The 12,449-nt window shown below is 32.0% G+C and overlaps 2 protein-coding genes and 1 long non-coding RNA gene across 5 annotated transcripts in view; all 3 read left to right on the forward strand.

Moving 5' to 3' along the window:
* The first annotated feature begins 1,524 nt into the window (after positions 1-1,524).
* Positions 1,525-4,932, forward strand: LOC101505240 (probable glycosyltransferase At3g07620). 2 transcript variants are annotated; one of them, XM_004503409.4, is made up of 5 exons: positions 1,525-1,630; positions 1,823-2,620; positions 2,726-2,856; positions 2,972-3,320; positions 4,055-4,932. In XM_004503409.4, exons 2-5 carry the CDS (start codon positions 1,979-1,981, stop codon positions 4,721-4,723), a joined length of 1,791 nt encoding a protein of 596 aa, XP_004503466.1. In that variant the 5' UTR covers positions 1,525-1,630; positions 1,823-1,978; the 3' UTR covers positions 4,724-4,932. The 2 variants fall into 2 exon arrangements, with proteins under 2 accessions (XP_004503466.1, XP_004503467.1); XM_004503410.4 differs by lacking the exon at positions 1,525-1,630 and adding an exon at positions 1,638-1,695.
* A 1,485-nt stretch (positions 4,933-6,417) lies between these two features.
* Positions 6,418-8,589, forward strand: LOC140920879 (uncharacterized). The gene is made up of 2 exons (XR_012163473.1): positions 6,418-6,660; positions 8,070-8,589. It is a non-coding gene; the product is annotated as an uncharacterized lncRNA (long non-coding RNA).
* Positions 8,590-9,573: 984 nt separating this feature from the next.
* LOC101506011 (uncharacterized) overlaps positions 9,574-12,449 on the forward strand; it is a 4,776-nt gene continuing 1,900 nt past the window's right edge. Inside the window, exons 1-7 of one of the 2 annotated variants that reach the window (XM_004503412.4) lie at positions 9,574-9,714; positions 9,991-10,097; positions 10,216-10,462; positions 10,972-11,076; positions 11,269-11,397; positions 11,736-11,785; positions 11,874-11,971. In XM_004503412.4, coding sequence (XP_004503469.1) covers positions 10,028-10,097; positions 10,216-10,462; positions 10,972-11,076; positions 11,269-11,397; positions 11,736-11,785; positions 11,874-11,971 — 699 coding nt within the window. In that variant the 5' untranslated portion in view covers positions 9,574-9,714; positions 9,991-10,027. The other variant, XM_004503411.4, reaches the window with a different exon arrangement.

The raw sequence follows: 12,449 nt of genomic DNA on the forward strand, positions 1-12,449 counted from the left end.
AATTACATTTTTTAGTTTTTATAAAATTATTCTGTAATAATTTATTTTCTAATAAATTAATTTTTATTTATTTTATTCTGCAGATATTTAACACTTTTTCTATAACAAAATAAAGTTCACATTTTCTAAATTCCCTAATTATGCAACGAAAGGATATAGCACATTATTATAGTTTGATCTAATAGTAAAAGTAAATATTAAATTTGTATATTGTAAGTTGATATTATTAAATTCTCAATATCTTTTATATTTTTAATCGAAATAATATCTCACCAAAAATTTATTTCATAAAAAAACTGTGCAATGAAAGGATACAACACATTTGTTGAAATGTGAAGAAAAAAAATACTTTTGTTTTTTAGGAAAAAACCATATTTATTTATTTTCTTCCTAATACCTCAATTCAATTAGTTACGGTGTAATCTTGCAAACATAAGAAAATCCGCATAACAATTTTGCAACCTAAGCTAGTAGGAAAGGAAACATCGAATGTATTACACTGCAATTAAGTTGCATCATGCTGCAGCGTTTTATATAAGTAAAATATATCATGCCATTTTCTATGTTTCACGGAGAAAAAATAATTATATCAATTTGGTACTTTAAATTATAAAATATCTATATTATTATTTTTATCAACACTTTAAAATAAAATAAAATAAAATAAAATAAATTCATATATTTATTAAAGGTCTGATGTGGCAATTTTAACAAGTTTGTAATGAAAATTATATTTTTATTAAAAATAAAAATTTAGAAGAATCTTAGATTGTTTATCTTCTTCCCTTCATCTTCTTCATCATCATTTTTCCACTTTTCATCATAAATTTAAAAATTTAAACAATTTTAAAATAAAATTCAATACAAAAAAGTGGATTCATTATTAAAGATCCATGCAAAAACAACACTACAAAACTCACCATCTGAGTTTCACTTCGCTCAAGTACATAAGTTCCAAACTATAACCCTTAGAAAAGGTTGAAAATTAAATACCCAATAATCTTCGTTCTTGGTTTTTTTAACTTATAATATCTCACATTCATATTATATATTAATAATTTATATTTGTTTATAATTTACACCACTCTTTATTAATATTTTGAGTTCGTATTTTTGTTTAAAATTTAAAAATATTATGAGATTTGAGTTTATATATGTGGTAAATTATACAATCTATACAGATCTAAATCACGTATTCTTATATATTTAGTGATTATGTAAATATAAAATTTTAGAGTGAATAGAAAAAAAATGTGATTTATGTAAATTCAATTTAAATAACAAAATATTAAAAAAGATAATTTGGGTGAAAATGAAAGATGAAGAAAAGAAAAAAAAAAAAGTAGATTTTACTATAAAGAGAAAAAGAGAAGATAGTGTAACTAGTAAAGCAAGGTAAAACAAGGTGTGAATAGTAAAATTGATGGATCAATCTAATACTTATAGAAAATAAAAATAATTCAATAATTGACTAATTTATTCGGATACTACACGGCTGTAACTTAAATTTTTGCAACTTTCAATAAAACAAAATTTAAATAAAAACTGTAATAAATTAATTAATAGAATCTTATAATAAGAAAGATCTCATAATAATAATGTATAGATTAAATTTTTATGAAGCAACAAGGTTAGTACTCTACTTCTCCATTTTGTCCTTTTCCTTCCAAAGTAGATCAAGCAACAAAAATTAGTGTTAAGTTCTTTGCTTTTACTTTCTTGATGTTATTTAAGTTATATCTTATTGAAGTTGCGCTGTTTAAGAAACATTATTGTTAAATTCTTCTCTTTTTCATTGAATTTTTGTGCTTTCTTATTTTAGGAGCTTTGATTTCTTTTCAAGTTTTCTGCCTGAAATTTACTGACTTGGGAACTCATGAATCTTGGGGAAATGATTATTGAAGTGATTTTGGGATCAAATAAGTTTTTGAGAAGTTTACATGTTTCAAAATTTTAATGAGTTATGTGATAGACTCATATGGGAAACCAAAGATTGATTTTTGTGTTGGTAGCACTTGCTGTTAATTATTTACTGTTTCAGTCAATTTTGGTTCCATATGGAAATGGAAAACCTCCTTGGTCTTCAAGGCATGAAATATCATTGCATTCCACACCAAATCATTTCACTATTCGGAATCCGCTTATACGTGATGCTTCTGAAGATTTCAATGCTATGGTGGAGAAAATGAATATTCCCATCATCAATGATGAATCAGGTCATGGAAATCAGTTAAAAAGTGTTTCTGCATTTGGGGTAAGTAGAGATGATTTTCAAAGTTTACCTGAGAAGAAAAATGTTGGTAAAAACAACAGCTTGGAGTTGGATAATGTAGGTTCCAAGAAAAGTTTCATAGCAGTTTTGGCCAAGGACAGTAAGGTTGACTTTTCAGTGAAGCAATTTTTGGTTACAAAAAGGGGAGTTTCTACAATTTCTCAGATGGTAAAAAGTAAACATGTTGATTCGAGGGAACATGATCATACAACTTCATCCACTAATCTGACTCATCTTGAAAATTCTCCTCAGAAAAACAAGAAGTGTAATATGCCCCCTAAGTCAAGAATGTTAATACAGGAGATGAACCATATACTAGAGCGTCGCCGTGTTTCTTCTCGAGCAATGGTATTATTATCTTTGTCAATTATGAAATTGTTATATGGACAAGTTATTGTTGTTGACTTTTTCTTTTTGGTTATTTCAATTTGGAGTTTCTACTTTTGATTGCAGAGACCAAGGTGGTCATCCAAACTTGATATGGAAATTCTTGCTGCAAGGTCAGAGATTGAGCATGCTCCTATAGTAACACATGACAATGAACTTTATGCTCCTCTATTTCGCAATCATTCTATGTTCAAAAGGTAATATTAAAGAAGTTGTTAAAGAAAATATGAACTAAACTAAACTTAGTCCTACTCTAACATGAATTGGTTTTGACACATGCTTGTTTTGTTCGCACCTGTTTTTTGTGTGCAGGAGCTATGAACTCATGGAACGCATGCTCAAAGTATATATATACATGGAAGGAGACAAACCAATCTTTCATCAACCTATACTTAAAGGACTCTATGCCTCGGAGGGTTGGTTTATGAAATTGATGGAGGAGAATAAGCATTTTGTTGTGAAGGATCCTGCAAAGGCTCACCTGTTCTATATGCCATTCAGTTCGCGTATGTTAGAGTTTGCTGTTTATGTACGTAACTCTCATAATCGGACGAATCTCCGTAGCTATTTGAAGGGCTATACAGATAAAATTTCAGCAAAATATCATTATTTTAACAGAACTGGTGGTGCTGACCATTTTCTTGTTGCTTGCCATGATTGGGTATGATGTTTGCTCTTTTTTATTTCCCCCCATAATTCCACTTGCATGATGAAGCATTTAACTGTCCCAACTTCCAAGATGTTATTCTATTATGATGGTTGAACTGGATTCCTATTTGATGTCACAATGGGACATATTCATTTTGAAGTCCTTTTTCCCTAGCTATGTCTTGTCCATTTAGGGTAACAACCTTTTTTGTTGGACATCATGTCCTAAAGCGGACCACTTTTATACTGTGCAACACCGGCATTTAAAATTGAAGGCGTGTCCAATATCCAACTCACGTTGTACCATTTAATTTCTTCCATTTTTTAAATTATTAATCACTGTCAACGTGTCTTTGTCTCTGCCAGTGATGCATAGCTCTTATGCAAAGTATTCTGCTGAGTTGCTTCATCTTTTGATTTCCACCGTAGTTTATATGTCATTATATAAATCAGCAGTGTGCGCAGTAGCATAGTACTATGCTTTTATGCACATTTTATTTGAGATGTAAAAGTTAGTTACAAATTAGTTATACTAGTTAGTTATGCTAGTTATAAATTAATTGCTCTCTTTGGCCATATAATCCTCGTTGCTTGTACTCCTTGATGTAATCAACATTCTTATTATCAATACAATTTCCATGTTACTTTTCTATACTTTTCCCTCGTCTATGGCTTATGTCTAGAATAGTAATATAATATCATAAATAGTAATACACATAGCTAAAAGATTTTCATCTGATGTTGCAGGCTCCATATGAAACAAGACACCACATGGAATACTGCATAAAAGCCCTCTGCAATTCTGATGTAACTCAAGGCTATAAAATAGGAAGGGACGTTTCTCTTCCAGAAACTTATATCCGGTCAGTACGAAATCCTCAGAGAGATATCGGCGGAAAACCTCCTCACCAAAGAACCATTCTTGCCTTCTATGCTGGAAATATGCACGGCTATTTGCGTCCGATATTGCTAAAGCACTGGAAGGACAAGGACCCCAATATGAAGATATTTGGCCCAATGCCTCATGGTATTGCAAGCAAAATGAATTACATCCAGCACATGAAGAATAGCAAATACTGCATTTGCCCGAGAGGGTACGAAGTCAACAGCCCGCGAGTGGTTGAAGCCATATTTTATGAGTGTGTACCTGTGATCATATCAGATAATTTTGTGCCACCACTTTTTGAGGTTTTAAATTGGGATGCATTCTCATTAATCCTTGCAGAGAAAGATATTCCAAACTTGAAACAGATACTTCTTTCAGTGCCTGAAAAGAAGTACCTCAATCTACAACTTGGGGTCAGAAGGGTTCAGAAACATTTTCTTTGGCATACAAAACCATTGAAGTATGACCTCTTCCACATGACCCTCCACTCAATTTGGTATAATAGAGTATTTCAAATCAAGGTGAGGTGAAAATGAAAATGGCCCTCTGAGCTGTAGAGGGAATAAGAACTTGAGAAAGAATATGGTAGGAACTAGGAATTTGTATTTAGTGTCCTAGTTTCTTACTAGTTTTGAGTGAATCAAAAAGAAAATGTTCAAGTTCATGTCAATGTACTTACACTTACGTGGTATTGTGGGATTCATACAAATAAAACAGAACAAACTTTTTTATCAGTGAACCCACAAGTCTCATCTTCCAAGAGTAGTTCTTTTTAGGAGTTGTTGGATATTAAATGTGAATGCCTCTCTCAGTAAAGACATGAACTATATTTCACCACATTGCTGAAATGAAAGATCAAATCTTTTTGCTAGATGCAACATTTCTAAAACAGAACAAACCTTAATGGCTACATAATTGGGTTGGTCAAATACATTTGTCAATTCTAACCTGATATTTTTGTTTGTGGCCATTTAACCTTGTGTTAGGTCTTTCTTCTCATTATATGAAAGTTCTAAACTAACTAATCAACTCAGTAGTATAGATATGCTAGCTCAGTTAGGTTTAAGGAATTGTTTCCAATGGATTGAGTTCTAGACCCCCAACTCCCCCTCCATATGTTGTTCTCCTAGTGGCTTTCTATCTTTGATGTATGACCAAAATGAATGCTTCACACGCTGTGTCACATGCATATATCTACGTACCAAATACATATTGCTGACATTGAGTTTGTAGCTGATAGGCTTTATTTGTCCATTTTGCTCCCATAGCATAGCCTACAGCAGGATCAATCCCTGTAATGTGTTAGGCTTCTTGCAGTTTTCAGTAGTCCAGTTTTTATTGTGACCCTTTGTGCGAAGCAACCATTGGCTTTGCCCGATAATTAATCTCTATCGAGATATTTATATGACTATTTTTAGTGTAGTCTCATTTTCCAAATATGTTTTTTCATTCAAAAGGTTTGAACACAGACCATACTTATGTTTTTTCATTCAAAAGGTTTGAACACATACCATACTTAAAGAATTCGAGTCTAATTTTGTAAGACCCATAGTTTTAAATTCTAATTTATGTATTTTAGTGTATTTTGGTATTGAACTCTAAGGCTTTTTATCTAAGTTATTGATATATTCGTCGATAAATAAATTAGATTAAGTACGAGGAATTTTTTGTCGAAGAATAATTTATTTATGTTACGAAGAATTTAATATCGAGCAGTTTTGTTAAAATATCTCGGATTGCTGAAAATTGTATCTGTCAATTGAGTTGCGACGAGAGTAGATATTTTTATCAAATGGTTTGAGAAGTTATAGGTGAAATGGTAATTTTGATAAATATTTAGATATTTTTAGATATTTGTTATATATATATATATATATATAAAGAAAAGGAAAGGAAGGAAAAAGAAAGAAAGGAAAATTGAAAGAAAACATAAAACGGAGGAAAGCCATTTGCTCCAACCTTCAACTTTTTTCCCTCTATTTCAAAGTTTGCTAAGTAATCCAGCAAAGCCATTTGCTCGGTAGTTTTCCATAGTTTTAAATTCTAATTTATGTATTTTAGTGTATTTTGGTATTGAACTCTAAGGCTTTTTATCTAAGTTATTGATATATTCGTCGATAAATAAATTAGATTAAGTACGAGGAATTTTTTGTCGAAGAATAATTTATTTATGTTACGAAGAATTTAATATCGAGCAGTTTTGTTAAAATATCTCGGACCTCCCAGCTTCTTTCTTCTTCCCAGATTCAAAAACGGAGAAAAACAGTGTTAGTGATTTCAAATCCGTCAAACGCAAACCTCCACGTTTCTTTTAGATTTAAGCTTCATTTCGCGAAGAGATAGAAGGGAAAGTTGCTCACCTCCACGCTACGGTGCTAGTGAACTAACTTTGGAAGCGACGTCGCGAACGGAGATTTTACCGAAATTAATTACGGTGCCGTAATCGCGTGTTAGAGCTATCGTTAAGGTAAAAGCTCCTTTCAAACTTTTAGTTTGCATTTAGGGACTTATTTGTGGTTGTGTGAAAAATAAATTTGTTGGGTTTGAAGTGTAGATTTGGGGAAAATGAATTTAATGCTTTTATGGGTGAAAGTTTGGAGTTGAGTTTTTGGTGAAAGTGATGAGTGTTTTCGTGAAAAATGAATTTGATTCATCTATGTGTGTTGTTGTGAAAAATAAATTTGATGTGTTTAAGTTGTGGTTTGTGAAAATTAGTTTGGCATGAGTTATGTTTGAATTTTGTGGAAATTTGTGGTTATTGATGTTTAAACTTGGTGTGGATTTTGTGGATTATGAATTGATCAGGTTTAATGTAAATTGTCGATTAAATTTGATGTGTGGTGGAAAAATAAATGTTTGAGTATGCTCTGTGTGGACTTTGAAAATCATTAGTGTTAAATGAGTATTAAAAATGGGGAATCTTTTAATATCTACATTTACTTAATGATTGTTGTGGATAGTGTCAGAGTATACCCATGCATTTCATAGTACATGGTGACCGCGATGGAGCCATGATGATAGTGGTGACCGTGATGGGCCACGAGATGATGCTATGTGATTAGTTGGTTCATCTTATCCTTGCGGGGATTATTGCGTTGTGCTGGTCTGTGAGAGATTGCACTCTAGTTGTGCTGATCTGTGAGCGATTGCACTCTAGAAAACAGTGTAAGGCCTGTGATAGGCGACACTTTAGTAAATCGTGCGGGTCTGTGATGAGTGGCACCTTGGTAATTAGTACAAGGCCTGTGATAGGCGGTACAATTATGATTTACGCCCCTTCGAGGAGGGTTTTGGTTCGGAATTCCGGAATTCATGCATTTTGGCATATACACATTGCATTAGGGTGCTTGGCACGCGAGTCATGTTGATTCAAGATTATGATTGAGTGTTTGAACTCAAGTTGTCATGGTGATTGTGCTATAATTGCTAAGTGTGAATGTTTTGGATTTGTGTGTAAGTGTGATTGATGGCAAAACCTTTTCGAAACTCAAGTTGTCATGGTGATTATGCTATAATTGCTAAGTGTGAATGTTTTGGATTTGTGCGTAAGGGTGATTGATTGTAAAACCTTTTCAAAACTCAAGTTGTCATGGTGATTGTGCTATAATTGTTAAGTGTGATTGTTTGGATATTCGAATACAACATGTTGTTTTTGCTGCTGACTTATGAAACAGCCTTGTATTCGAATACAAAGATGATGTATTCGAATACAACAGTGCAATTTTGTTTAAAACTACATTTTTCAACTTTGTTTATGCATGTTTGATATATGGAAACCCTTTTAAGGTGCATGCTAAGTTGAAAGGTTATTTTGTGCATTTAAAACTTAAATGATATATTGTTAATTTTGGTTGGTGGCCTTTACAACTATTGTAGAAATCTGGACTTTGCCCTCATATGAGAACTAGGATCTTCCCACCGGTTAGTACCTTGTGGATGAAAATGTAGTTGGACACACCTGACTGGAGTTGTGTCATGAGGATCTTGCGGAGCGCGTGAAGAGCACTCAGGATGTATAGTTTTTTTGTAGAATGATCAGATTAGGTTGACGTATAGGGAGATGTCTTTCTTATTTGGGTTGTGTTTATTTTAATTTGGAAGAGTGTAACTATACCAATATTGTCAGCTTGACATTTTATTTTGATGAGTTCCATGTACCACTCTTTGATGTGATGTGGGGAGTTAAAATTCTTGGGGCAGTGCTTTTGTACAAGTGTCTGTCGAGAACACCCCAGGGGTATGAGCTATGTCTGATAGACCTCATAGCCCCGATGTATTTTGATGTTTGAATACTTTGGATTTTTATTTCAAAAACTATTCTGCTGCTTGTAAATGTTGTTGACTTTTGTAGTTGTGTTACGACTTAAATATTTATCCAAAAGTATTTCCTTCTTTATTTCTTTGTTTTTATGAATTTATTTTAAAAAATAAAATAAAATCGCTCTGTTAAAAATCAGGATGTTACAAGTTTCACTTGGACTAATAAAAAATTCGAGTTTAGTTTCACTTGGACTAACGTAATGTTGATAATAGAGTTTTACAAAAAAAGAAGAATAGAAAAAGTATCATAAGATGATAGTAATATTAGTCAAAGTTAAGCAACAAATACCAACAAATATTTCATCACTAGTTTGTATAAGCTACTTTTATGGGTAAAGTATAAGAGCCATTTTTATGGATAATAATGTTAATGATTTTATTACATAATAACTACTTTAACATTTTTCTACAGTTTGTAAGAGAAACTGGCGGTCAAGTATTCAGGAGTGACTGTGTGACCGTTTAATTAAAGATTAAACCGTCTAAATATCAAATTTAATAATATTTATATTTTTAAAAACAATTAAGATTACAAGCATTTGAATATTTGCCATCAATGACGTGCACAAATCCATATTTGACCCAAAAATAAAAGAATTTAGCTCTCTAAATCAAGTTAAAGTGTAAATGATATAATGAATGATTGTTCGTTATTTTAACAAATTCTAGTTATGATGTAACTCTAATATGTTAAATTTCAGTAAAGTGTAATGAAAAAAAATGTTTGTTATACCTTATGATTTGTTATGATTATCAATTTAGAGGATTTGTATCCTAATATCAATGATAGAGTAGTTGAAATAAATAAATAAAAAAGTATATAAAATCCTGAGGAAAATAGGGAAGGTCAAATTGTGCATGTCCACGAAGGTCCAAGATTTTGCTCCCAGCTCTCCACGTGTCCCATCAACCCATCTCAACAATCTTCACTTTTCTCTCCTATCCCAATTTTCACAATTTAATGTTTGGATTTTCTTGTACAACTATGTCAGTCAGTTCAAAAAGAACCAACCTCCTTCAATTTCAGGAAAGCAATGCAAAGTTAGTCAAATAAAAAAATAACCTATGGTTTGCTCAATTCAATTTTCATTGTTTTTATGCAACATAATGTATATAACTATATATTATATACATACTAAAAAATAAAAGTAGGAGTGGTCCAACCAACCGCTGAGTTGGAGAGATTGATACGAGCCCGTAGGTAATAATCAAATCCGATCCATGCCACCATTCTATATTATTCATGTTCATTTTGTAGATAATTTATCTGTCTCAATTTATTGATTCTCTTTTATCAAACATGTAAAGTGCTGAAAGAGATATATATTTTTTTCATTTATCACAAGGAAGGTAACTTAGTATATTAATCATTTCAATTATCACTCTGATATCTATCTCTACCACAATTGTGATCATTTTGATATAATGAATTTTGTAATAACACGGTTTTCAAATCTGATATGGTTCCTAATTTCAGGCTCATGGCAATGATATGATTGGATTTTGATTTATTCATGGATGACATATTCACAAATCTTTTGAAACTCACAACTTATATTAGTGACAGATTCTTAAAATTCCTAGGTATGTGTTCTTTATTTCATCTTTATTAAATTATGAATTTACCGTTTTCTCTATGAAGAAGTAATTTTTCAGTAAGTATAATAATATAACTACATTTTCCATGATGTCGATGCTGCAGAGGATTTAGTGCTTAGAGATGCAATTAGGGGCAGAGAAAATTTTCGGGCCACTCCACTGATATCATCACAACACAATTCAAAAGAAACCACATCTTTGCAACCTCCTCAGGTTGGAGGTGAAAACAATGAAATTTGTGGAAGAAGAGCCTTTAACAATAATAATAGTGAACTGCTTGTAGATACCAGATCTGTAATTATAAAAGCCAGTTATGTATCTGCAGCTCTTCCTTCATTTTTACTAAAAGGGTAATGATCTGTCATTGAATTTTTAATTTTCAGATTAAATGTCAAGTTAGATAGCTGAATCATGGATTTGTTTATTTGCTTATTTTTAATTTCACAACTTTCACCCAATGTTGTGAAAATCGGACTCACCTGTTCAACTGGTTGAACCAACCAGATTGGCAGTTCGTTCAACCACTGGCCGGTTCACAGTCCTATGAAACTGGATCGGACGAGGTTGAACATGACCGAACTTGGTTAAACCAGAGTTGGTTCAACCAGTTTGCTTTTTACTTTTTAAAAAACAATATTTTTAATACTTATTTATTTATTTTTAGTCATCCGGTTCAACCATTGTTGATCCATTTAAACTATGATCTAGAAGTCTCACCGATTCGATCTTCGGTCCAGTTCTCACAACTTTTTTAACCTAAACTTTTGCTAGAGTTGTTCATTGTCCGTAATACTTTGAAAAAAATCAGCATTTTGTAATTTTGTAATTGCTATTGCATTATCCTTTTTTTTTTGTGCAGTTTAACACTCCCATTACTTGGTCTACAATATGCTTGGAGTTTGGGAGTGACCTCTTGCAGATATTCTTTCTCATGCATTAAATGTGCTCAACTTCATGTTCATAGGTAACACAAGTAGTTTTGTGAAAACAATCTGATAGAAATGATTATTAAAAAAAAACAGATTACTTATTTCTGAGTTCACTTCATGATCCACATCTTTTAGGTAGAAAAACTAATTGTATTGATAATTTCTTGGTTATTGTGTTACTGAATACTGCTATAAAATGATAGTCGATAAACTTTGGAATTTCTCAGAATTAGATCTCGTGTGTTGAAAACATTGCGCGGTTCTGCTGATGATATTGGGTGGTTGCAGCATGCTCCTGGAATGCCTCTAGCACAGGATGGAACTTCAAGATTCTTGGAATTGCTTTCAGACATAAGGTCCCCTATTTTATTATAAGGTTTAAACTGAAATAAACTGGACTACAGATTTCTTTTTGTAATTCTCATTTACCTTTTGAATACCACGAGTTTCTTGCCAAATCATTCATATGCCACACTTGGTACCGTTTAACATCAGATAGAACTTATTCACAATTTTATACTATTATATTTCTTGCTTTTTAAGTTTCCCATCATCTAAGTTTTTGGTATTGCTTGTTTTGTTTTCATATCACCAAATATTACAGCTTTTGTCTTTTGAACTAGAAGTATAACGGTCCTTGTTCATCTTTTCTTAGGAAAGTTTGTTTACATAAACTTTTGGTTTCATTTTACAGGAATGGAAAGCACTCACTACCCAGTTCATTTGTTTATTTGTTGATTCCAGGTATGACAAAATCCACGTCAACTACCTTTATTGTTGAGATAAACATATGTTTCGTTTTTGTTAAGATTAGAACTTAAAATTTTTGTAGGTCTCTTTAGCAATCATGGACCCTTGTATTTTGTTGCCACTAAGAGGTTTTTTTCAAAGATGGGTCTAGCTTGCCATATAGCAAAAGTTCATAGTGAGGTAATTAATTATTAGTTCATTTAAATTAGTCAATCAGTGTTAATCAACAACAACCAAATCTTTTCCACTAGGTGAGGTTGGTTACATTGATCAAATGATGTCATAATAATCTGTCATGTATTATCTATCACTTTGACTCAAGCTATGGGATTGTTCTCCATTTGGTCAACCAATGTAAATTTCATTTCAAATTTCAGAACCTGGTTTTTTAATTTTTTTTTTTTTCTTGCAGAAATGTATTTTATCTATTAGTTCATTAGTTACACACTTTTTCCCTTTCAAGTTTGAAAATTTCTCTGTATACTCAGATTTTCAAATCTCTTTTTTCTTACTCAATTCACCATAAAATTGTATCCTTCCAGTTAGGTATGACTCATAGTTTACTAAGGACAGGGAGCGAAGCCCTCCACGGTACAATTCAAGAGTAATCTTGTAATCTGGACCATAATATTTAAACACAAGTTATAATCTGTAACCC

Source organism: Cicer arietinum, chromosome 6, assembly GCF_000331145.2.
Source record: "Cicer arietinum cultivar CDC Frontier isolate Library 1 chromosome 6, Cicar.CDCFrontier_v2.0, whole genome shotgun sequence".
NCBI lineage: Eukaryota > Viridiplantae > Streptophyta > Magnoliopsida > Fabales > Fabaceae > Cicer > Cicer arietinum.

Bases quoted from the DNA above. Each gene is read 5' to 3' on its own strand.
- LOC101505240 (XM_004503409.4), top strand. From the start codon at position 1,979: ATGGGAAACCAAAGATTGATTTTTGTGTTGGTAGCACTTGCTGTTAAT. The intron at 2,857-2,971 runs GTAATATTAAAG...TTTTGTGTGCAG, and splicing joins AATCATTCTATGTTCAAAAG to GAGCTATGAACTCATGGAAC. The intron at 3,321-4,054 runs GTATGATGTTTG...CTGATGTTGCAG, and splicing joins TTGTTGCTTGCCATGATTGG to GCTCCATATGAAACAAGACA.